At 52.6% G+C, this 23,188-nt stretch overlaps 9 protein-coding genes, 3 non-coding genes and 1 pseudogene across 13 annotated transcripts; 6 read left to right on the plus strand and 7 right to left on the minus strand.

Moving 5' to 3' along the window:
* Positions 1-180: 180 nt before the first annotated feature.
* LINJ_10_1310 (conserved hypothetical protein) lies at positions 181-1,884 on the minus strand (the record flags this gene model as incomplete). Its single annotated transcript, XM_001463738.1, has 1 exon — positions 181-1,884. One exon carries the CDS (start codon positions 1,882-1,884, stop codon positions 181-183), a length of 1,704 nt encoding a protein of 567 aa, XP_001463775.1.
* A 586-nt stretch (positions 1,885-2,470) lies between these two features.
* LINJ_10_1320 (hypothetical protein) lies at positions 2,471-2,686 on the minus strand (the record flags this gene model as incomplete). Its single annotated transcript, XM_003392205.1, has 1 exon — positions 2,471-2,686. The coding sequence occupies one exon, from the start codon at positions 2,684-2,686 to the stop codon at positions 2,471-2,473; it is 216 nt and encodes a 71-aa protein (XP_003392253.1).
* Positions 2,687-2,982: 296 nt separating this feature from the next.
* LINJ_10_1330 (conserved hypothetical protein) lies at positions 2,983-3,903 on the minus strand (the record flags this gene model as incomplete). The annotated part of the gene is made up of 1 exon (XM_001463739.1): positions 2,983-3,903. The coding sequence occupies one exon, from the start codon at positions 3,901-3,903 to the stop codon at positions 2,983-2,985; it is 921 nt and encodes a 306-aa protein (XP_001463776.1).
* A 657-nt stretch (positions 3,904-4,560) lies between these two features.
* LINJ_10_1340 lies at positions 4,561-5,547 on the minus strand (annotated as a pseudogene). Its single transcript has one exon. A coding segment is annotated over exon 1 (987 nt).
* A 1,864-nt stretch (positions 5,548-7,411) lies between these two features.
* On the minus strand, positions 7,412-8,149 carry LINJ_10_1350 (hypothetical protein; the record flags this gene model as incomplete). The annotated part of the gene is made up of 1 exon (XM_001463740.1): positions 7,412-8,149. One exon carries the CDS (start codon positions 8,147-8,149, stop codon positions 7,412-7,414), a length of 738 nt encoding a protein of 245 aa, XP_001463777.1.
* A 589-nt stretch (positions 8,150-8,738) lies between these two features.
* Positions 8,739-8,811, plus strand: LINJ_10_tRNA1. The gene has a single exon. It is a non-coding gene; the product is annotated as a tRNA-Lys (tRNA).
* Positions 8,812-8,879: 68 nt separating this feature from the next.
* LINJ_10_tRNA2 lies at positions 8,880-8,950 on the minus strand. The gene has a single exon. It is a non-coding gene; the product is annotated as a tRNA-Gly (tRNA).
* Positions 8,951-9,009: 59 nt separating this feature from the next.
* Positions 9,010-9,082, minus strand: LINJ_10_tRNA3. Its single transcript has one exon. It is a non-coding gene; the product is annotated as a tRNA-Asn (tRNA).
* A 309-nt stretch (positions 9,083-9,391) lies between these two features.
* LINJ_10_1360 (hypothetical protein) lies at positions 9,392-10,132 on the plus strand (the record flags this gene model as incomplete). Its single annotated transcript, XM_001463741.1, has 1 exon — positions 9,392-10,132. One exon carries the CDS (start codon positions 9,392-9,394, stop codon positions 10,130-10,132), a length of 741 nt encoding a protein of 246 aa, XP_001463778.1.
* A 723-nt stretch (positions 10,133-10,855) lies between these two features.
* On the plus strand, positions 10,856-11,842 carry LINJ_10_1370 (conserved hypothetical protein; the record flags this gene model as incomplete). The annotated part of the gene is made up of 1 exon (XM_001463742.1): positions 10,856-11,842. One exon carries the CDS (start codon positions 10,856-10,858, stop codon positions 11,840-11,842), a length of 987 nt encoding a protein of 328 aa, XP_001463779.1.
* A 1,743-nt stretch (positions 11,843-13,585) lies between these two features.
* Positions 13,586-14,551, plus strand: LINJ_10_1380 (conserved hypothetical protein; the record flags this gene model as incomplete). The annotated part of the gene is made up of 1 exon (XM_001463743.1): positions 13,586-14,551. One exon carries the CDS (start codon positions 13,586-13,588, stop codon positions 14,549-14,551), a length of 966 nt encoding a protein of 321 aa, XP_001463780.1.
* A 1,783-nt stretch (positions 14,552-16,334) lies between these two features.
* LINJ_10_1390 (conserved hypothetical protein) lies at positions 16,335-17,291 on the plus strand (the record flags this gene model as incomplete). The annotated part of the gene is made up of 1 exon (XM_001463744.1): positions 16,335-17,291. One exon carries the CDS (start codon positions 16,335-16,337, stop codon positions 17,289-17,291), a length of 957 nt encoding a protein of 318 aa, XP_001463781.1.
* A 4,359-nt stretch (positions 17,292-21,650) lies between these two features.
* Positions 21,651-22,598, plus strand: LINJ_10_1400 (conserved hypothetical protein; the record flags this gene model as incomplete). The annotated part of the gene is made up of 1 exon (XM_001463745.1): positions 21,651-22,598. One exon carries the CDS (start codon positions 21,651-21,653, stop codon positions 22,596-22,598), a length of 948 nt encoding a protein of 315 aa, XP_001463782.1.
* Positions 22,599-23,188: the final 590 nt, after the last annotated feature.

Below are 23,188 nucleotides of genomic sequence, written 5' to 3' on the forward strand. Positions count from 1 at the left end.
CTTTCGCAGCTTGACCTTTTCTCATCCATTCTTGGTAGCCGTTGTGTGCATTGGGCACCACAGCCCCAGTGCTGCAGCGGGGAGAGGGCGGGGGTGGCGTGAAGAGCACGCGACAGACCCTGCCTCTTCTTTCCCTTTTCTTGCCTCGCCACAGGCGTAGCGAGCGGCCCTTCCACCCCATTATGAGAACTCGCGACGCAGAGGATTTCCCTCGCTGCTCTGCTGGGCAGCGGAAACGCGGTATCCACGGGTTGCCACCTCTCGTCCGTATGGGGTGGTGTGCAGGCCGGCAGCAAGTAATGCGTGATACAGTCGCACACGCGGATCCTTCATAATCTGCTCATCGGAGTAGCCTGTTATCGACGGCATCACGGTCTGTGCAAGCGTCGTGTACCGCTCCGTTTGTGCGCTCGAGGAGGTTGCTTTGAGGAAACGCTGCGGGTCGGCCTCCACACCGATCTGTTTATCAACAGAAGCGAAGAAACGCTGAAGTGCATCCTGCTTCTTGGCCCGCAGCTCTAGCAGTTCTTGCTCGCGCTTCTTCTTCTCTGATTGCCGCTGTTCGTCCCGCTGGCGTCGGTACTCAACCCGCTCTTCGTTGCGGCGCATACGCGCTGCCTTCTCCTCCTCCATTGCCTGCGCCTGCAGCTCCGCCAGCTCCCGCTCCTTCTGCCGGAGCGCCGACTGCTGCACTTCGTATGCCTCAAAGAGACGGAGGCGCTCTTGAAACTCGATGGCACGTTTTGCCTGCAGCGCCTTCTCTTTCGCTACCGCTGCTGCCTGCATTCGTTCCTTGACGCTCTGGCGCTGTCGCAGCACAGCCTCGTAAGCGGCGCGTTCCTCTGTGAGATGTGCGTGCCGCCGATTTTGCGCTTCTACGCGCTGCCGCGCAGCCTCTGCCTTCTCCTGCCGCTGCTTTTCCGACTGCTGGGCAACAAGAAACGCAGATTCGCATGAGGACAAAAGAGAGATGTTCGTTCGCTGGAAGTCTGACACGGCAGCCTGCGACAGCGCCCGCGCTTTCCGAAGCGCTATAGACTCCTCGACGGCCACGTGAACTTGGGCGGAGGGCATGCCGGGGTACACCGCCGATACCCGCTCTGCCAAGGCAGTCATGGTGGCTGCCGAAATATCAAACTGTCGTGCGCTCTGGCCCATCCTCACGATGAGCCCCACGGTCCGAAGAATGTCCGGCGGCGTTGCTGCTGCCCTCGGAGCGCGGGCACCCTCGATACGGGCCAAGGTATCTTCCTCCGCGCTCTTCAACGCTGCCTCAAAGGTAACGCGCAGCTGGTGTGCTGGGTGGTAGGAGTCGCACAGTGCCGCAAATGTCAGCTGTGCCTGCCGGGCAGCAGCACGGCACTCGACGACGGCCTTTTGCTGATGTTCGAAGCCCGCAGAAGGCGTGGCAAGTGCCTCTATGTTCGCCTCGCACTTTCTGAGCTCCTCCGCAATCCACTCGCGAATGTCAACGACCCGATCCACCGAAGCTGCACCACTAGAGCTAGTTTGGAGCTGCCGTGCATTGGACGTGTGCCACAGGGCACCAACCTCCGTCAGCTGCTGGGACAGTAAAACCTTCAGCGCCGAGAGCTCCAGCTGGTGGCGCTCACCGTCGGCGTCAGACACTACGTCACCAAGGCTCTTCTCTATCGCACCCAGCGCCGCTTCGCAGGCTTCCTGCTCGCAATTGAGAGCGTCGCGCTCTTGCATCCACTGGGCAGCGCGACGGCCAACCTCTGCATCACTTTTCAGCTGCCGCACCTTTTCCCGCAGAGAGATTGCTGCTTCCTTGTGCTTGGCGCTTCTTTTTTTCCATTCCTCCAGCACAGCGGCCTGCACACTGGCGTCCGAGAACGCGTTGGCGCTGGTGGAGCCACGCATGAAGCACCTTCTTATCCGCCAACGTCGTACACGCACGCAGATTCGACAGGGTGCGAAAAAAAGGCTAAGGTGCAATGCCGCAAATGGAGAGAGAGAGGAGGCAATACGCAGAAGATAAGAGGGAGTCGGGGTAGAGATCGAATGCGCCACATATTCGTGCGCTTCACCGCTCGGCTCAGGTGATTGCCGAAAGTGCGGCCACTCGATCAGAAGGCTACGACACCGCAGAGAAGAATGACATACAAGTCCTTATGGATTGTTCACCAGGCAAGCTCTGAGCTAAGATTTTAGAAACAGCCGAAGAAACCCAACCAAAGCGGTGCGGGACCGCATCGCACACAAGCGAAAAAAAAAACAGATGAAGCGAATGTGGCATCCAGAGACAAAGAAGAAACAACAAAATGAAAGGGCGAATGATATCAAATCACAGGCATGGCGCACTCCAATCCACGTTCCCAGCTCTTCTTGACTGGCGAGTTCCCTATTTCTGTGGAAGAGTACGCCAACATGGTATCCCTCCACTCGCGGCCGCGATACCTCCGGCGCCGGCGCAGCTATCAGTGAGAATCCTGTTGTTTTCAAGTCCTCATCTGGTAACACTACGCACGAATAGGTAGACTTGCGTATCCCCCCTTTCTGTCACCCAAGGGGGCGGGTGGAGGAAAAGCGAAATGCTTGCAACGACTCTGCTTCTCGAGATCTGAAACGAGACGAAGAACACAATCGGGGTGAAGAGAAGTGCCTGGTGAAGCATGTCATTCGCATGGCGGAGAGAGCGTTCACACTCACTTCTCATCACCATATCGTTTTGCGATCCGCCCTCCCTCTTTCATTCCTGTCACAGTCGTTCAAACCAAACAAAAAAAAAAACAGATGAGAAGAAAAACAAAGGAAACAAGACAAGGCGACAGGCTACGAAAACGAGCATAACGCAAAAACACTTACCTGTTCAATGGAGCGGAAAAACGGGAGGAAAGTTCGATGATTACAATAGACAGGTGTGGCAACGATGGCACACGCCGGCGGGGCCGCCTCACTTGTGGCCATGAGCGAGGGGGGAACCGCTGGGTATTTCCGCCAACAGAGGCCGCATGCCAGCTAGTCCAGGGGTGGCTTTTGGGTGTGCAGTTGAACCTTCCCGCTGCTGGAGAAGGAGTAGCTGCACCTTCCCGCAAGCATCCCACGGCTCTGATCTGTGACGCCCTGCGGAGCTAGCTTTCGTATTTTTTCTCGCGCCGCAGCGGACGATTCGCAGATATTGCGAATAGCAAACTCGGCCCACTCTACCATGCCCGGATTCTCCTCGTCGATCTGAGTAGCGGACAGGATGTTGAACAGAAACGTGTCGCGTTCGGCAAGCGCCGCATTCACATCGACGTTGTTGTGGGTCAAATTTGCTATGAGGCGCATGCACTCAGTCTTGAAGCCCTCTGGAAAGTAGCAGAGCTCGTGATCGCGTTCCATACTAAACACCTTTTCGAGGTAGTCAAGGGCATTGAAATCTAGCATGTACTTCTGCAAATCTTTTCGGAGGTAGTGGTGAGCAAGCAGAACAGAGGAGAGAACCTCGAGGGAGAGCAGAGAGAGGTGAGAGCCTCGCTCAATCCACGCTAGAGAGCCTGCCGCAAAATCCTCCACGCTACTGTTTCGGAGCACCTCAGGGGACGTCATGGACTGAGATGAGGCAAACTGCGAGGCCGGCGAGTCCGCATCCCCTTCGCCCTTGCGCCGCCTCCACTCCAGCAGTGTTTGGTCGTACACGGCTTTCGCAGTACCTAAAGTCAAATCGACCATCCGCTGCAGCACGTGCATCAGTTGCGTCATAGGATCGGGCTTCGTCTCGCCACTTTGGTAGGCGGCCTTCTCAGCAGCTTGCTCGTACTGGAACTTGAATGCCATATCACGCAGGCTGTCGAAGCTAGCCAAACAAATGGAGAGAACGTCATCGATCTTTGGCCCGATCTTTGTCAGTTCCTCCTGGTTCACATCGGCAATTCGGCCCTTCGAAGCGACTGCCATTGATATTTTTGCCTTCCGCTTAGCTTCGTGTCCTTCGCGTTTAGAAAAGGGACTAAAATAAGTGAAACAAAAGCTTGTGGGATCTGTTACACTGTTACTATTCGCCAACGCATACAGAACAGTAAAGGTGCGCTTTCACTGTGTTTCGGGAAAGTCTCGAAAATGTGTATTAAGGGGTAGAGCCACGCAGTGCAGAGACGCTGCGTGGCAAGAAGCGAGAGAGCAAGAACCAAGTAGGGCACGTTCACAAACGCAGATTGAATATAAGAGAATAGCGGAGAAAAAAAGGGAAACGCCTAGTGTCCTGCAGCAAGCAAGTGAGGGATCAGCATCTTTTCCAGTTATGAGCGCGATGAATAGAATCTACCTAGCAGCGGCATGCGCTTACCAGGATAGCCGCAATAGCTTAATCAAAGTCGGAGGATAATTCCTGCAACTCACATGCATAGGTAGCACGTACATCAATCTCACAAACGGCTTACTCTTCATTTTCTTGCTGTTGGAAACAGGATGAAAAAAGAAGTGTGGAGTTTGTCCGTCGGCTGCACGGAAGAAAGCAACGGGTGCCAGTTAGTCATTTTTCCTCCCTTTTCCGTTTAAGCCTAGCTAAGGCACTGAAAGCGAAGCAGTTACTCAGGACTTCCAGCAAACCAAAACTCATCGAAAACGCGAGCCGACACCTCCGGGTTTTTTGCCGGAATCTGGCTGAGAAGTGACGCCACCGCGTGTATTGTTCACCTCCTCCAGCTTCACACCTGAGGGATTTGCCTCTAGGAGGGCACGCCCAGGGCCGTCGATGTAGTATTTGGGGTTGGGGCAAGATGGTACTTCGCAGTATATCGGCGCACAGGCAACCCACTCGCCGGCAGCACGGAACTTGTGCCCGCACGGACACTGCCACTCACGCTCCTCGAAAAGCTTGTTTGTCATTGCCTTTGCTTGATTCCACGCCTCCGCAAAGGTAGGCGGCGACGCTCCAGAGGAGGTGGCAAGAGCGTTTCCGGCGCGTAAGCCGACGCTTCGGTTCACCATTGTCTTCAGCTTATCAATAAAGACCATTGTCTTCGAGTGATTCACTGCTGAGCGTATCAAGAATCCCATAAAAACAGAGAACAAGAGACGGAGAGGAGAGAGGGATATGGGTTACATGATCTCAACAACAAGCATCACACCTACAAATCACTAGAAACCATGCGCTCAGCCAGCGCATGCGGCCAACCTAACACAACAGAGTGCAGGAGAGAACATCTGGACATCGCGCCATCAAAAATCATTTTTTCCGCATCCTTCTTTGCCATGCCCACCTTTTTGACTTTAATAGCCAGCGACACCTCAGTGAGTGGCATAAGAGTCCAGAACATACTCTATGAAGCCAGGCACCGCCCTAACCTTACCAATACTGGGCCACCTCTGGTTGTGCCAGCGACAATCACCCACGCGGTTGAGGATGCCAGAGCGATGCATGGCTGCTGATGTCGGCGGTGGGGTGGTGGACGGCGTTGCGTTGGAGCGGCCTGAGACAGCGAACACGCGTGTGCCATCCACATCATGGGCACAGTGCCAATGCCACTCCAATGCATCTTCACCCCGCCCTGGCACTGCCTGCAGGTGTGGGGCGCCTGAGCCACCTCGAGGGGGATGCATCAGGTGGCTGCCGGCACCATGGGAGCGGCTGTGAGGCGACCTGACCTGCGAGGCAGGGGGGCGGGTAGAGTGTGAGGCAGAGGCTGTGCTGCGGTGCCCACGTGGGCATTGCGGTAGCACTTGTCTGCTGCTGCATGGCACCACGCGATAGGCGTGTGACGAGCTCCAGATAAAGTGAAGTTGGATTGTCGCGCTACAGCAGAATGGGTACGTTGAACAAACAAAAAGAGAACGAAAAAATCGTGAATAGTCCGTCAAGGTGGTGATAACCAAGACGGAAAAGCTCAGAATCGAAGAGAGGTCAAAAATTCATTTTCCAGGCCCGCCACGGTAGCCCTCAGGGAACAGAAACGCAAACAGGTCCTGCGTCTTGCGCCACGCCTGGCGAGCGATCTGCAGTCCTATTTGGGCCATCGAGAAACGGCGTGGTGTCGCCTCGCGCTTGTCCTCCAAGCGAAATGACTTGGGGTCTATTGCATAAGGATGGCGGCGCAGAGCTGCAGACCTTCGCATTGTTTAAAGTATTATATAGTACTGTGGTACTCAGCCTTGAAACGGAGTTGGCCTTTGTGGAGTTTTATGTGCCTTTCATGAAATAAGCGCAGTGAAAAGAAATCGGAGAAGAGAAGGTGATTTTTTTTCCATATCGCAGAGGCTGCACAGACCTACGGAGCTTCAAGAATAGCAACGGAGAAGATAAAGCTGTCGCGTACTTTTATCTCCCAAACGACCTACTCAGAGCCATTCACCACCCGGTGGACCGAAACATATGAACACGGAGACCTGTGCAAGCCACACACAGCTTTCGCCCGAATGGAGAAGAAATGGTCGGGTCTCTTTTAGGAATGAAACCGAGAAGAAACAGTGCATATTTCATGTTTGCCGCGTATACTAATGTAGCTTTCCTGATTCGAAAAAGAGGTGTTGTAGCTTGTTTCTCACGCAAAGCGGCGCAAAAACAGGGGAAGAAAGCCCAGAAGTGCTCCCAAAAACAGGAGGCCCATAACCAGAAATCATCTCAATGCCTTTGAAGGAACTGGGCCAGTGACGCCGACCCAAACTCCATTGAAAGGTGTCTGTCGAGCATTCTTTTTCCATTTGACATCCACTTGACGTAGCAGAGCATCGGCACGTAAAAAACCTCAAAACTTGACCGCATCCACGATGACTGAGGCTCACGAGCATCAAGAGCATCGATGATGAACGTGCGCTTTGTCTTCAGAGCGCTCAGAGTGTTATAAACCTTTAGGCTGTTGACGTCCAGCGGGTCATAAAAAAACAGATAGTGACTAGAGTTCCCATCAGTAACGGCGTTAATGATATCCTGTGTAGTTGTACATGGCCGAAGAACTACGTCTGCATTTGCAATCCGACTAACTAGGAAGAACGCAAAGAAAAGTACGAGGACTTGAATACGTCGCATTTTTTTTTGTGCTGATTAGGTGCTATCTGTTTGGTGTATATTTACGAGAAAGTACAGAGAAGAGCGGGACAGATGACAGTGCTAATCGATTGCATGTGAAGGGAAAACACCCGAGGTGCAACCTTATCCTAAGCAGGTAATTCCAGTGATACCTGCAACTCCCGTTCGAGCTTCAATAGACAGATATACAAAAACGTGTCATGAAGAAAATACAGAGGATCATAGAGCCTAACGCACTATATCTTCTCCAGCACAAAAGGGGCCTTTTTTCTTTCTCTGCTGAGAGTTCCTGGTGATGATGCAACACCATATATGCCCCGTAGCGCAACGGTCTTCTATGGAGTGCGCGCACGTAATTGTCTTCATCGAGCTCGCCCCATCTCCAAAGCCACGAGGAAGGAGTCATAAAATAGTAGACAAGGACATCTGGCCACAGAGCGCCTATGACCTCTTCAGCGCTTCAGCTTTAGTGCGGAGAAGACGAAGCAAGTCCATCACTTCCGATTTTGAGCACCCAACCGTTTCGTGAGAGGAAAACGCACACACAGGCATTTCCGCTCTAGTAACGATTTCCTTGCCGTCACGCACGTCCAAGAGCTGCGAGTACGCCTCGTTGAGGTGTATCTCTATGAGATCGTCAGTTGCGCCGTACGCTAAGACACAAAAGTCATCTAACGGAACCGGTACTACAGGAAGTGTGTGCAGCTGTACTTCAACGTCGAAGGGCTTGAGAAGACCGCTGCTCAGCCACGAAAAACGACGCGAAAGGTCGGTCGACGACACGCGCAGCTTTGACTCTATGGAACCTTCTTTCACGGTGTAAAATATAGCGTCTCGAATGTTGCCGTTCATCTGCAGGTGAACGACCAGATTGGATCCGTTTGCAAAGCAGATTCCAGCACTTTGCGAATCCACTCTGTATGCAAACAACGCGATCGAGTTTGAGTCCGAGTCTCGTAGGACGTTGTCTTGACTACTAAATAAAAGTGAGGCTACGAGGCCGCTAAACGGGGTGTAGCCGGCGGCATTGCCACATTCGAGGCAGTAGTCGGTGCCAGTAGCTTCTTCATGATAAAATGGAGCTTCGAGAAAGTCCTGATGGCAGTGGTCGCATGTGTAGCCGTCTTTGTAATCCGGCTCAAGTTCGAGTGGAAGCCATCTATAGTGTCGGAGAACCATCTAGAAAAGGTGTCTGTAAACGTATACCATCCGCTGCATAGCTTTTAAGCCTTCCGCTCTTTGGTGCTCGCTCCGGAGAGGAAGATTAAAGGGAGGTATGATAACGAATAACCGAAAAACGCAGGATGAAGTAATAGCAATGAATGAACACAACAAAGTCACACATGCACAGACTCGTATTTTGTAATCTGCCGCGGAGTGGAGCCATAGAGCATCCTTTCCGTTTTCCCAGAACATAAAAGCGACTTATACACCACGTGGTCGAGTTTCAACGGGTCTTGCGGACATCTTGCTTTGTTCATTCGAAACACGTATGCAGCGCAATCTCAACGAAATCATAACAGCAGGGTAAACAAGACTAGATGAAGTTATACAGATCATGGACATTGTCGCAAGTGTGAAATACATGTAGGGCAAACTCGAACGCGGAAAATAACAAGCCATGTGATCTATATTTTTGCAGATCCCCTGTAACGCTTCACGCATTTCAGATGCTGTAGAATGCTACTTTCCAGAAACATCCCCCTCCCCAGATGATTGTCACACCTCTTGGTCCTTAAAAGAAACTAACTGGCATGCCCATCACGAAGCATTCCTAGCTCAGTCGGTAGAGCGCACGGCTCTTAACCGTGTGGTCGTGGGTTCGATCCCCACGGAGTGCGCTTTTTGGGCGCCTACCAATCCACCACTCACCGGCGCGTAAGCGTGCTCAGGAGCTGAGAAAAGGCTTTGCGCAGTCCGGGAATCGAACCCGGGCCTCCCGCGTGGCAGGCGAGAATTCTACCACTAGACCAACTGCGCGTGGTCATCTTCGACTCGTTCAAAGTTTATCGCACACCATCGGTGGTGTTCCGGGAAAACTCCTCCCGTTGGATTCGAACCAACGACCTGTAGGTTAACAGCCTAACACGCTGCCGACTGCGCCAGGGAGGATACAACGGAATGCTATACTACGGAACCATGAGAGGTGCACCTACGAAAACATCCCTGGGGGCCACCCAGCAGGCTTGAGAAGAATAGCATCCCGCTTTCCGACGGCAAGATAAAATGGTTGCAGACTCATGTCTTGGCAGCTCCAACGGAAAAAGACTAAAGGGAAAATGCACACACTATTCCTCTATCTTTCAAATGACACCTCGACCTCGTCTGCTATCGTCCCTTTTTCACCCCTCTTACAATACATTTGGCTTGTTCTCGAGATCTGGGAGAAGAATAGACTCCTCTCTCACAGCCGTTGGGGCGATGCACGCAAATTCTTGCCGCCTTTGTGGATCCCCCTCAGTGACGCTCTTTCACACAGACAAGATGCGGGAATACTATCGCTGCCATCAATGCAGTCTCGTATTTGTGCCCGATCGCTTCATGCTGTCAAGCGCGGAGGAAAAGGCCGTGTATGATTTGCATGAGAACATCCCTGGTGACGCAGCCTACGAGAAATTTCTCTCCCGCGCAGCACACCCCCTCGCCGATTACCTTTCGGTAACCGTAAAAAGAACGCCACATCAGCCTCAGGGCCTCGATTTCGGATGTGGACCTGCACCGGTTCTCGCTAAAATGCTCTCCGCCGCTCCTTACAGCTATTCCATGGACATTTTCGATCTGTATTACTTTCCAGAGGCCAGTTACTGCCTTGAACGGGAAGATCACTACGACTTTATCACAGCCACGGAGGTCGTGGAGCATTTGCGGGATCCGCTTTCAGTGTTTCGCACACTGTGGCGTTGTATCCGCCCTGATGGCGGGGTTTTAGTAATTATGACGAAACGCGTGCACGGCACAATTGAGCGCTTTCGTAACTGGCATTACACCCGAGACCCCACACATATTACATTCTTCCACACGGCATCATTTCAGTGGCTCGCAGATTCGCTGCCGTCCAATGGTGAAACGTGCGAAACGCGGTTTGTTAGCGCCGATGTTGCGCTTCTCATAAAAAAAAAACAGATTCCTGAATCTTTCAATATGCTGCAATCTGGCCCTTAGTGTCAAAAATTGGTAAACCTATCGAACTGTCGAAGAAGAGCGCAGCATTTTGGCGAAAAAAAAAGAACTATGCTCTTCAGCACCTGGAATGCATTCAAGCCACTATAGTGAAAACAAAAAGGCGTCCTGCTGCCCTTCAGCAGCCCTGCTTCTGCAAATCTAGCTGCTTTCACACCCAGGAAGAGATCTTGGTGAAACGTTTTCATTTCCCGCCTTCTCTAAGCGTTTTTCTTCACTCCAAACTCTGGTCCTTTCTCTTTTTCTTTTGCTTTACTCCTCTACTCCTCTGCGTACAACTGACTCACACATCTCCACTTGATTCACAATACTCCCGTACTCATGCAAGTCTTACGTCATAAAGCAATCCATCAAAAGAGATCTTTCTCCCTTTTTATCACTGTGTTGCTCTCTCCGTGGTAACACATTTTCTTCCTACTTTCACACAACGTCTTTTCTTTTGAATATTTGCTTTAGTTTCTTTCTGTGCATCTACTGGACGCCCACCTCAACGTGCAAAAATCGATTTCCATCTGCTGAATTGTTCAAAACGATAACTCTCTGACGCCTTTTTCGATTTTATATTAGCTCCACTTTGCTATAACATATTAGCTCATTTTGCACCCTTTCACACGCGTTCATTATCAGTTTTCTCTTTTTCCCCTCGCGTTCCTGATCTGTAGTATATCTTTTGTTTGCTTTCGCTGACGAAACGCAGAAGGAGAAATGGGTTCTAACGCGTCGCATACTGAACCCCAAGTGCCAAAGGAGTGCACGATGGTGGCGAAGCGAAAGGAATTCGAGCGGGCAAAGGTGATTCAAGAGGCCACCTTTCTTACCTTCAAAGGTTTGGACACACACGACGTGTACAACTGCTGCGTTCCTTTTAAGATCAATGGCACCTACCACATCTTCGGACGCGCCGAGCGACGCAGCGAGTGGGTCAATTCGCATGTCCGCCTCTTCCGCAAGACCGGACACGACGAGTACACCCTTGTGGAGCACGCGATGCAATACCAGCTGGAAGACCCGTTTCTTGTGAAGATCAACGAAGAGGCGCTTTTCGGTGGTGTGCGTGTCACAAAGGACCATGGAAAGGTGTCCGGCTACGTCTGCGATTTCTATCGTGGCAAAATAGACGACCTACACTATTTCACTTCGGGCCCGAAGAACATGAAGGATATTCGTCTCGTCGGGCTGGCGGACGGGAAAATTGGTGTCTTTTCCCACCACAAGACCAGCAAAACCTGCATTACCGGCTTTATCATTATCGATTCACTCGACGATCTTTGCTCGCAGGTAATCGACTCTGCAAAGCCGATCGATCACACGCTCTTTGGTGACGCGTGGGGTGGTGTAAACCAGCCGTACCTTCTATCAACAGGTAAAATCGGCTGCATTTCTCACCATGGCTATCTCGACACGGATGCAAACGGCGAAATCATCAACGTGTACTGCATCACGTCCTTCGTTTATAAGCCGTCAACCAATAAGTGCTACGACTACAAGATTCTTGGCACAAAAAACTGCTTTCCAGATTACCCGGCGAAGGCGCCAAAACTGATAGACTGCGCTTTCGTCTCTGGTATCGTGATGCGTGAGGACGGCAAGTGCGACCTGTACAGCGGTGTCGGCGACACCCGGGAGGGTCGAATGGTGATCGACTACCCGTTTGAGGGACATGGCACTATTGCCGACAATGTCGACTTTTGAGGGCTCATCCGCCATACGTCTAGGGACGACAGCGACTCAGGAAAGAAAGTAAACATAGTAACCCCATTACGTTCATCGCAACAATTGTTGAAAAATAATTACACATTTTTTTTTTATTTTCCTTACTCTCTTACTTTCAGCTCTACCATATTCATCCCTATCACGATCTCCGCTTCTCTAGCGACTCTCTCCCTCTGTATATCTCAACTTTTCTTTTCGTTCCCGTTGATCCATAGCTCTCTTCTCTATGCGCATCACTACTAAGCACCATGACCCGCATTGAAGTTCTGCCACTGTTAGCGGTCTGGCCCAAGTGAGCGTTTTGTCTTTTCTTTCCCGTAGCCCAAACCGTGCTTGGTGCCAGGCACGCCTCAGCGTTTGATGTGAGGGTTCAGTACCCCCATTCGGTAGGGAAGCCACGCAGCCCCCTTATCCCTGCCAATGCTTAATCGCTTCTCGAGGCGCCAAAGTCCATTGCTCAAGACCTGGCAGCTCAGAGCGATGCATGGCTGCTGATGTCGGCGGTGGGGTGGTGGACGGCGTTGCGTTGGAGCGGCCTGAGACAGCGAACACGCGTGTGCCATCCACATCATGGGCACAGTGCCAATGCCACTCCAATGCATCTTCACCCCGCCCTGGCACTGCCTGCAGGTGTGGGGCGCCTGAGCCACCTCGAGGGGGATGCATCAGGTGGCTGCCGGCACCATGGGAGCGGCTGTGAGGCGACCTGACCTGCGAGGCAGGGGCGGGTAGAGTGTGAGGCAGAGGCTGTGCTGCGGTGCCCACGTGGGCATTGCGGTAGCACTTGTCTGCTGCTGCATGGCACCACGCGATGGGGACGCTGTGACGGGCCGGGGATAGGGTGGAGCGCTGAGTGAAGCCGAACTGACGCTGCATGTCACAATGCACATTGAGAAAAACACGAATCAGCCCTTGCCGCTTATTAATTCTGTATGTTTCGGTGCTCAAGCCATGAAGTAGTTCTACTGTGACTCTTTTTTTTTTCGCAGAAGACCTGCGTTCTTTACGGTCAATGCCAGCATGCCTTGCTTTTTCATACAAGGCATGCAACCCAGTCGATCCCTGCACTTTTTTTTTTACCGGACTGCGTGAGTTGCCAAGCGAGATTGTCTGCTTTTAGTATGCGTCACTGTTTTTATCGTTGCACATAGGTTTATACCTCCCTGAATTTTCTTTCCGTGAAGCGCATACCTCCGATTCGCGAACGAGAACCTAAAAACGGAAAACAGCAATGCACTGATGCAATCGTGGCTGTATTTGTCGCAATTTGAAGCGAATCAGGAACCACTTCCGAATTATGAAACAAAGCGTCGCTCGCTTTATTAGTAGCATCAAGCTTTTGTCCAAGGATGAAAAAAAGGACCGCGCGACGCTTCTCCTTTGATGGCTAGCTGGTCGTTCTCTATGCATTTTTCGAAGTCTGAGCGGATGCTGATTGAATTGGCTTCTCTCCATTCCGAGAATCTCCTTGATTTCCCTATTTCTACGAATTTTTCTGCTTCGCTTCAAAATACGTTTGCTTACTTTTTTTTTCGTATTTTGTTTGTTGCAACGATATCCCTTATTGAGGGGAACATGCGCGAAGCCGTCGAAAAAAAAAAACGATATATCCAGAAAGCAAACAACACATACACAAACACACACACACACACACACACACACACACACACACACACACACACACAAAATACACACAATCGACGACGACAGCGAGCTGGCGGCATGGGGCTTCTCAACACAAAGCCGTGCTCATTGATTCCCGCCAAGGAGGCATTTGAGCGCGAAAAGAAAATCTATGGCAAAGCGATCTTGTCGTTCGATGGAGTCAATGGGTACGACGTGTACAACTGCTCTGTCCCCTTCACCTACGATGGCAAAACATACATCTTTGGCCGCGTGGAGAAGAAGGATGAGTGGGTTCACTCAAACAGCATACTATTCGAAAAAGTAGGCGAGAACCGATACCGTCGACACCCGACGTCCATCACGTACAACTTGGAGGATCCGTTTGTGGTGAAGATTCACGGTGAAATGGTCTTTGGCGGCACCCACGTCACGAAGAACGGCGGCAAGGTGTCCGATTACCGTTGCGAGTTCTACCACGGGACACCCCTCAATCTCAAGTACTTCGCTTCTGGCCCTTCAAAAATGAAAGACATTCGTCTGGTTGAGCTGGCTGACGGCAAGATCGGCATCTTCACACATTTTCGCACAGAGGGCTCATGCTTGACCGGCTTTGCTACTATCGATAAGATAGAGGACCTTACTGTGGAGGTGATCAATTCAGCAAAGCTGATCAACCACCGTCCATTTGGAGACGCCTGGGGAGGCCCGAGTCAGGTGTACTTGCTCTCATCCGGCTTACTGGGATGCATTTCACATCACGGCTACCTCCTCGATCAGAAGGATGACATTCAGCTCCGCATTTACGCTTGCACATCCTTTGTGTTCGACCCTGCGACCTACGACGTGTACAACTTCAAAATCATCGGAACCAAAGGGTGCTTCCCGCCGTGTGAACCAAAGCTACCGCACTTGGCCGATTGCGCCTTCGTGTCTGGTATCGAAATGCGCGATGATGGCAAGTGCAACCTGTACAGCGGCATTGGGGACGTTGCCGAGGGGTACATAGTTATCGACTACCCTTTTGAAGGATACGGCAACATTGTAAGCGATGTCGCCTTCTGAGACACTCTGAAAGCCGTCGCTATCGCCTGCGGCAGCGACAACCACAGCTACAAAACACGTTTTCTTTTCACAAAGCTTTCGACAGGAATGAAAGAGGGAGGGCGGATCGCAAAACGATATGGTGATGAGAAGTGAGTGTGAACGCTCTCTCCCCCATGCGAATGACATGCTTCACCAGGCACTTCTCTTCACCCCGATTGTGTTCTTCGTCTCGTTTCAGATCTCGAGAAGCAGAGTCGTTGCAAGCATTTCGCTTTTCCTCCACCCGCCCCCTTGGGTGACAGAAAGGGGGGATACGCAAGTCTACCTATTCGTGCGTAGTGTTACCAGATGAGGACTTGAAAACAACAGGATTCTCACTGATAGCTGCGCCGGCGCCGGAGGTATCGCGGCCGCGAGTGGAGGGATACCATGTCGGCGTACTCTTCCACAGAAATAGGGAACTCGCCAGTCAAGAAGAGCTGGGAACGTGGATTGGAGTGCGCCATGCCTGTGATTTGATATCATTGCCCTTTCATTCTTAAGGCCATGCGCGCAAGAGGAAGTGCGCGTACTTATTTCCACCAAAAGCTGACAAGGGGCGAAATACAAGACGAAGGGAAGGTGGGAGAGAAACAGCGTTTTTTCTCCCCTCTTGAACCAGCTGCCTGGGCAGCTTCCAATGAGCCCGTTGTGAACAAGGATGGTGCGTTTTCAGTCATTTTGTTAAGCACTCTGTTCTGCTCTGCCCTCTGCCTCATTCACTGGAACGCGTTTCTTCGAATCGCTCTTGGTCTCTTCCCCGTTTCACTTTCACGTACTGAAGATGCACTAGCCCGTCTTTTTTCGTGTTTTTTTTTTTGTCGCTTCTTCTTCAATTTCGCTCTTTACCTTTTGTTCCCCAGTCCTGCCGTTTCTCTTGCTCATGCTTCATCTCTTTCCCACGCTAGCGAGCTGAATGCTTCCCTTTCTTCCCCTCGTTTGTTTTTCTAATATTTCTTCCCCCTTTTTTTCAATACGGGTTTCTGAAACAGCAGTGCGTGGAGCAACCTCTCGGACAGCCACGACGGAAGGAAAGCAAATACACTGGTGCTACTACATTTGGATGCCTTTTTCACACACCTGCTCACCTGCGGACGGCCTAGCCTGCTGATTCTAGTCTCCTCGCAAAACTACCGAAGGTGCAGGAAAGAACGTACAAATGTTCTCGTGCCGCAAACACCCGAGAGATACAGGTTATGCGTCACGGTACCATAATTGTTTCATTTGCACCCCCGCGTATAGCCAAGTTGTATCTCCGGCAGAAAACCGGGTGCGCCTCAGTCGAATGAGTCCGTTGGAGATAGGAGCCAGCCCGACGTCCCTGACTGGGACGTTTTGTATGCCATCAAGCTTTTCTCTCATTTTCAGATGTTGCCCTTTTCTCTTCCGTGCCGCCATTTCAGGCATTCACTTCGCCTCTTTTCTCCTGAACTTGCTTGGCCGTTTGTCTCAGCTCTCCGTGAATAGCAGAAGACTTTTCAAGGCCGTTCGCAAGTGTACGGAAATTTACACAAACATACAGGAATCTCTTAGCAGATTCCAGACGTTGAGCCGAGGAGGCCCTTGAGAAAACCACCGGCAGCTCTTTTTCTCGTTTGCGTCTCGTTCACCTCCTACGCGGTTTCTTTCTCCAGAACCAAAGGCGTAATCAGCGAAGAAGAAGCGATCAAAACACACACAGTCATAGAGCTCGCCTACACCCCCCTTGTCACCCGCACCGAATTTCTTTATTCCTTTCCCCTTTTAGGCCCACCAAAAAAAGATGAGCACATTCGAGAAGGTCAAGGAGGAGAAGTTGGAGTTCGAGAAGAACTGCGACCAGCACATCTACGAGAAGGCTCTCCTTACCTTCAAGGGCGTGGATGGGATGGATGTGTACAATTGCTCTGCACCCTTCAAGTACGAGGGCCGGACGCACATCTTTGGTCGTGTGGAGAAGCGGTCCGAGTGGGCCAATTCGTATGTACGGTTGTTTGTGGAAACGAATAAGGATGAATTCACTCTGGTGCCTGGCAACATGGTGTGGCAGCTTGAGGATCCGTTCGTCTCAAATATCGATAATGAGATGCTCCTCGGTGGGACGCACATCCGGAAAACGAACAACCGCGTCTTTACCTACTACTGCGACTTCTTTCGCGGCACTGCGGAGAACCTGAGCTACTTCACGACGGGACCTGACAACATGAAGGATATTCGCCTTGTCGAGCTGGCCAACAACAAGATTGGCGTCTTTTCGCGGCCAAAGACGGCAGCGCACGCCTTCATTGGCTTCACGGTGATCAACAACGTGATGGAGTTAACACCTACACTTGTCGAGGAGGCCCCGCCTCTCAATGTCATTCACACCGGCGCCTGGGGTGGTGTGAATCAGGCGTACCTACTGAGCTCCGATAAAGTGGGGTGTATCAGCCATTACAGTTACATTGACAAAGACGAAGACGGCAATGAGATCACCGTGTACACCAACTACTCCTTTGTCCTGAACCCGTACCTTCGTGAGGTGGAGGACGCAAGAATTATCGGGACCAAGGGCTGCTACCCAAAGTGTTCCCCGAAGGTTGACAAACTTCTCGACTGCGCTTTCAGTTCTGGCATTGTCATGCGCGAGGACGGCCTTTGTGACTTGTACAGCGGGTTAGGAGACGCTTACGAAGGCCGTATCACCATTGACTACCCGTTTGAGGGTCATGGAACTCTCATCGACAACCTGCACTTCTAGGCAACAGTGTGCGTATGTGTGTGTGTATCTGCTTTTTCATGCGTAATGTTTCTTTCCTCAGCATAGCCTTCCCTCTACTTTTCTGTTACCCTTTCCCATCATCCTCCACTATTGAGTATTGGTGCGAACTCGAGAGAACGGTGGGCTCTTCTAGTCTCTCTTTTCTTTTTCGTTCTGTTTCTGCTCCCTGATGATGTGAGGATACACCTCTCCGTGTGTGGTGTCAGGGCTCAGTACCCCGACTCTGCGTGGGGGGAAGCCAGGCGCCCTCTTAACCCCTGTCGATGTCAAGCCACCTCTGGTTGTGCCAGCGACAATCACCCACGCGGTTGAGGATGCCAGAGCGGTGCATGGCTGCTGATGTCGGCCGTGGGGTGGTGGACGGCGTTGCGTTGGAGCGGCCTGAGACAGCGAACACGCGTGTGCCATCCACATCATGGGCACAGTGCCAATGCCACTCCAATGCATCTTCACCCCGCCCTGGCACTGCCTGCAGGTGTGGGGCGCCTGAGCCACCTCGAGGGGGGGATGCATCAGGTGGCTGCCGGCACCATGGGAGCGGCTGTGAGGCGACCTGACCTGCGAGGCAGGGGGGCGGGTAGAGTGTGAGGCAGAGGCTGTGCTGCGGTGCCCACGTGGGCATTGCGGTAGCACTTGTCTGCTGCTGCATGGCACCACGCGATGAGTTCATGACAACGCCGGGGGTAGGGTGGAGTCCGCTTCTTGCTTTATGGCAGAATGAAGACTTGAAAGGAGCTGCTTGTGTGCAGGGCGAAGGGCTCATTGCTTTTTGGTGCCTTACCCAACCTTCACCTTTTCTTTCTCGGCGAGTTTTGCTTCCGCGCGTCTTCGTGACTCTTCTCTCCCCCAGCTACCACAGCTGCAGCATGAAACGCAAATGAAAATGGAGAAATGAGAAGGAAAAAGGGCAAAAAAAGGCAGTCTCGTCAGTCGCACCGGAGGAGGCGCCCATCCGCGAGGGAAAAAAGGGCCTTGCTTCATTTGCTTTTCTTTTTGTCGTGGTTCGCTATCTCTCGCTTTTTCACAGCGATTTATTTCGACACATGCACACACATTAGCGTCACCGCGCGCCTCCTCCCGCACAAGAACCGACACTCGTATGTCTATGCGTGCACCTACATTCATGCATGTGCGCGTGTGTGGGTAGAAGTATCAGTGATATGCTACACACAGACAGGTGGACAAGGAAGAGACATAGTGAGAGCGAGAAAACAATGAAGAGCGACTGAGAGGATAGCCAGTTGTTGCTACTCTTTTTTATTTCAACCCGCTTGTCTTTGTTTTGCTTGCCATTTGACAGCACGACACCTTCATCAATGACACCACACGAGCTAAGATGTCAGCGAGGCGCCGACGCCTAGGCGTGTGCGCCTTGGTGCGTGCGTTCGTGTATCGCAATGAGAGGACTGCACAAGAGACGCATGCACAACATCAGCTTTTGCCCGTCACCAAACCGGTTCTTCTTTTCATGTATTTCATTCATGCTTGCTGTGGATACTCTGGGACCGTTGTTGCTTTCCCTCACGCTTCTTTTCTCTCGCTCTCTTTGCACCTGCGTGCTGTTGATCGATTACTCCACACACCAGCCCAGCGAGTGTGTCTGATGGACTACCGAGTTCTTTTTCTTCCTTATACAACCTGCGGTATAGACATTAAGGCATGCTTGTGTTTGAGCACACACACACACACACACACACACACACACCGGAGGAGGGCTTGTACATGTGTATACGTGCGTACTTGTGTGTGCTGTAGCCAGAGAGAGAGAGCAAGAGAGACGGCATGTGCGGTGGGAGAAAGGCGGAACAGAGAAGTAAAAGCGAAAAAGGAGAGAGAAAGCGGAGGGGAAGGCAAAACGGCTATCAGCATTACGAGAAGACGGAATCTGAGAGAAAAAGAAGACTGCCATCTGCTCGATATGGCAGAGGCAGGGAGAAGGCGGGCGGGGGGATGTACAGCTTCAAGTGACTTTTCGACGAGAGAAAGCACATACAGGTCCCTTCAGTTTCGAAGTACTCTGCGAATGTGCTTCACGTCTCTAAATACCTTTCTTTCGCTCGATCCTATTCTTCCGCTTGTTCTTCACTGCGCACGGTGTAAGGTGTGTGTGTGTGCGCTTGTTTGCGCTTGCGTGTGTGTCTGTCTGAGTCTTTTGTGTTTGTGTTGTGCCCAAAGGGGTGAGAGAGGAAGGAAAACGAAGCTTTTTCTCTCTTTTCATTCACTTCTTTTTCCCTTTTGTTCTTTTTCACTTCTCCTTTCGCCAATACTACCACCACCACCGCCGCCAACGCCTGACTCTTTTCCATTCAGCGATGCACTGCCTTGATGAACACTCGTTGACTGTTTTCTCCATTTTATTCTTCCTTGTTTGCTCAACGTCCCTGATGATGTGAGGATACACCTCTCCGTGTGTGGTGTCAGGGCTCAGTACCCCGACTCTGCGTGAGGGGAAGCCAGGCGCCCTCTTAACCCCTGTCGATGTCAAGCCACCTCTGGTTGTGCCAGCGACAATCACCCACGCGGTTGAGGATGCCAGAGCGATGCATGGCTGCTGATGTCGGCGGTGGGGTGGTGGACGGCGTTGCGTTGGAGCGGCCTGAGACAGCGAACACGCGTGTGCCATCCACATCATGGGCACAGTGCCAATGCCACTCCAATGCATCTTCACCCCGCCCTGGCACTGCCTGCAGGTGTGGGGCGCCTGAGCCACCTCGAGGGGGGGATGCATCAGGTGGCTGCCGGCACCATGGGAGCGGCTGTGAGGCGACCTGACCTGCGAGGCAGGGGGGCGGGTAGAGTGTGAGGCAGAGGCTGTGCTGCGGTGCCCACGTGGGCATTGCGGTAGCACTTGTCTGCTGCTGCATGGCACCACGCGATGGGGACGCTGTGACGGGCCGGGGGTAGGGTGGAGGTCAGATCATGCGGTATGGGAGAATGAGCAAGCCGAACGAAAAGTGTGCTTCTCTTCTTGTTCTTCCGCACCTCCGATTGATGCATTGCGAGCTTTTTTTGTGGGTACTTTTTCTTGTTGCCGACATAGCAGGACGTGTTTGCTGCTTCTTTGGTGCGCCCGTACCTTTGCCAAAGCCACTTCACCCACACCTACCCACCCAGCTATGCAGAATTGTAGAGAGACAGATCGATACTTTTTCAACCAACATACCTACAACAAAGAAGAGGCGGCGTGAAAGCGTGTGAGGGAAGGCACACCGCTGTGCCTCCTCTGTCTGCCTGCCTGTCTTCTTCAACCAATGGAGAATCATCGCCTGCTCTTGTCCAGAAAAAAAAACAAGGGGTAAGAAGAGCAAAACAACAATGTCGAGCGTGGGCAGTGACACGGAGTCTGTGAGTCTCACTGCAGCAGCTGCGTTGGGGGCTGTCTTTCGCTTCGCTCGTTTGGCTTGGGTTACTCTTCCCCTCCTTTTCTCCCCGCTTTGACGACTGACAACCCCCACTTTCTCCCAAAATGCTTCCACAACGCTAGTGGTTTCCGTTGCTTGCGGGCGCGTAGTGTAACACACCGCTCCTCTCTCCGCATCAAGAGTGCAAAAACGAAGTTGAGGATCATGGAGGAAACGACAAGTATAAACAAAGTAGTTTCACCTTCCTCACCTCTCATTGCATGCGTCGCGCAGTGGCGGACTCAGAGGGGGGAGAGGGGGCAGTAACGGAGACGAGGCAGCAGCCTTGATGTATCCGTGGGCATCGTCGAGGAAGGCTAGTCGTGCAATATGTGGTTGGGATACTGAACTGGCCTTTTCGTTGTACGTTTCCCTCTGCAGCGTTGCCATTTGCCGCACTTCGCCTCTCGCGTCTCCTCGCAATCACAGCCGCCGCGGGCCGATGACCATGTGCGCTTGTGCCTGTCTAAATGTGGCTTGCTCGTTTGCTTTCCACGTCCCAGCGGCCATGAATCTTTCGATGGTCATACCGCCAGAGTTCCCCCTTCCCTCGCCATGCGCTTGCCGCCCTTGATTCGAAGGTGTGTAGTTCCTTGATTCTTGTTTCCTCCTTTGACCCTCTCTTCCTTTCTCCTTTGTCCACCCTCTCTCTCACGATGTGGGCGTGCCTTTTCTAAGTGGCCTGCGATATTGCGCGGATATTCTCTGTCGCTGACGTGCCCTCCGCCTCTTTTTTGCGCGTCGTTCCACTCTCTCGTGTTGCCTTCTATCCCCACTCTGTCCGCCCACGCCCCATACGCATGTGCCTTTCTGCCTCTCTCACTCTGGCCGCTTTGCACACAAGGACTTCCAACTCTTACTCTTGGCATTCCGTGGAGAGCATCACCAATCCCGCGAACCACCTTGGCTGCCCCCTCGCTGAAAAGGGCGCACGAGAATGAAGCAAGTTAAGGCAGCGTTCGAGGCCAACAAGCGTGTCTACGAGAGCGTGCTGCTCACTTTCAAAGGTGTTGACGGCTATGACGTGTACAACTGCTCCGTCCCCTTCTCCTACAAGGGCAAGACGCACATCTACGGCCGCGTTGAAAAGCGCGATATTTGGGCCGCTTCGCATGTGCGGCTCTTCGAGGAGACGGGCAAGGATGAGTTCACCGTCGTCCCCGGCTTCTATTTCCAGTTGGAGGATCCGCACATTGCGAAAATCAACAACGAGATGATCTTCGGCGGCACACATGTGCGGAAGGACAAGCAGGAGATCAGCGCCTACTACGGCTACTTCTACCGTGGCACGCCAGATGAGCTGAAGTACTTCACGACAGGCCCTGACTGCATGAAGGACATTCGCGTTCTGCAGCTGCAGGACGGCCGTCTCGGGGTCTTTTCACGCCCACGAGTAGGACACAAGGCCTCTATCGGCTTCGTGATCCTAAACTCCATCGACGAGCTCGGCGCCGAGGTGATTGCCAAAGCACCGCCGCTCGACATCCTGCCCGAGAACGCGTGGGGCGGCGTCAACCAGGCATACCTCCTCTCCAGCGGCAAGGTTGGCTGTATTGGACACTACAGCTATGAGGACACAAATGAGAAGCAGCAGCCGCAGAGCGTCTACGTGAACTACTCCTTCGTGCTCGACCCCCAGAGCCGAGCGATTGCAGATGCGAAGATCATCGGCACAAAGAGCTGCTACCCACCGTGCGAACCCAAGGTTCCCCTTTTAGCGGACTGCGTTTTCGCCTCCGGCATCGTAATGCGCAGCGATGGCAGGGTAGATCTCTACAGTGGCGTCGGCGACAGTCGCGAGGGCCGCATCACCATTGACTACCCTTTCAAGGGCCATGGCACCATCATTGGCGACTTCCACTTCCCCACGGCTTCCTCCTTGTGATCGCTCTCTGTGCTCGTGCGTTCGGGCAGGTGGCCCAGGAGGAGGGAGGGGAGGCTGAAACTCAGGTAGACAGTCGCGCAACACCACGTCACGCATTGCAGCGTCGATTGTGACACGTTGGCACGTAGCGCACATATGTGATGCGCATGTTACCACCACCATCACAAAAAGGAAAACGCAGCAGTGCAGGGCGGTGCAGGCGCACACGTCTATTTGTTTCTTCTGCTGCTCGCTCCCTTCTTTTTCCTTTCCTCCCTCTGCTCCCCCCGCACTCTTGCTTGCCTCACCTGGTTGGCCCCGAAGCCCCCTTTTCCCCTGTCTTTTCTGCTCCCTGATGATGTGAGGATACACCTCTCCGTGTGTGGTGTCAGGGCTCAGTACCCCGACTCTGCGTGAGGGGAAGCCATGCACCCTCTTAACCCCTGTCGATGTCAAGCCACCTCTGGTTGTGCCAGCGACAATCACCCACGCGGTTGAGGATGCCAGAGCGATGCATGGCTGCTGATGTCGGCGGTGGGGTGGTGGACGGCGTTGCGTTGGAGCGGCCTGAGACAGCGAACACGCGTGTGCCATCCACATCATGGGCACAG

Source organism: Leishmania infantum, chromosome 10 (assembly GCF_000002875.2).
Source record: "Leishmania infantum JPCM5 genome chromosome 10".
In the NCBI taxonomy this organism is placed as follows: domain Eukaryota; phylum Euglenozoa; class Kinetoplastea; order Trypanosomatida; family Trypanosomatidae; genus Leishmania; species Leishmania infantum.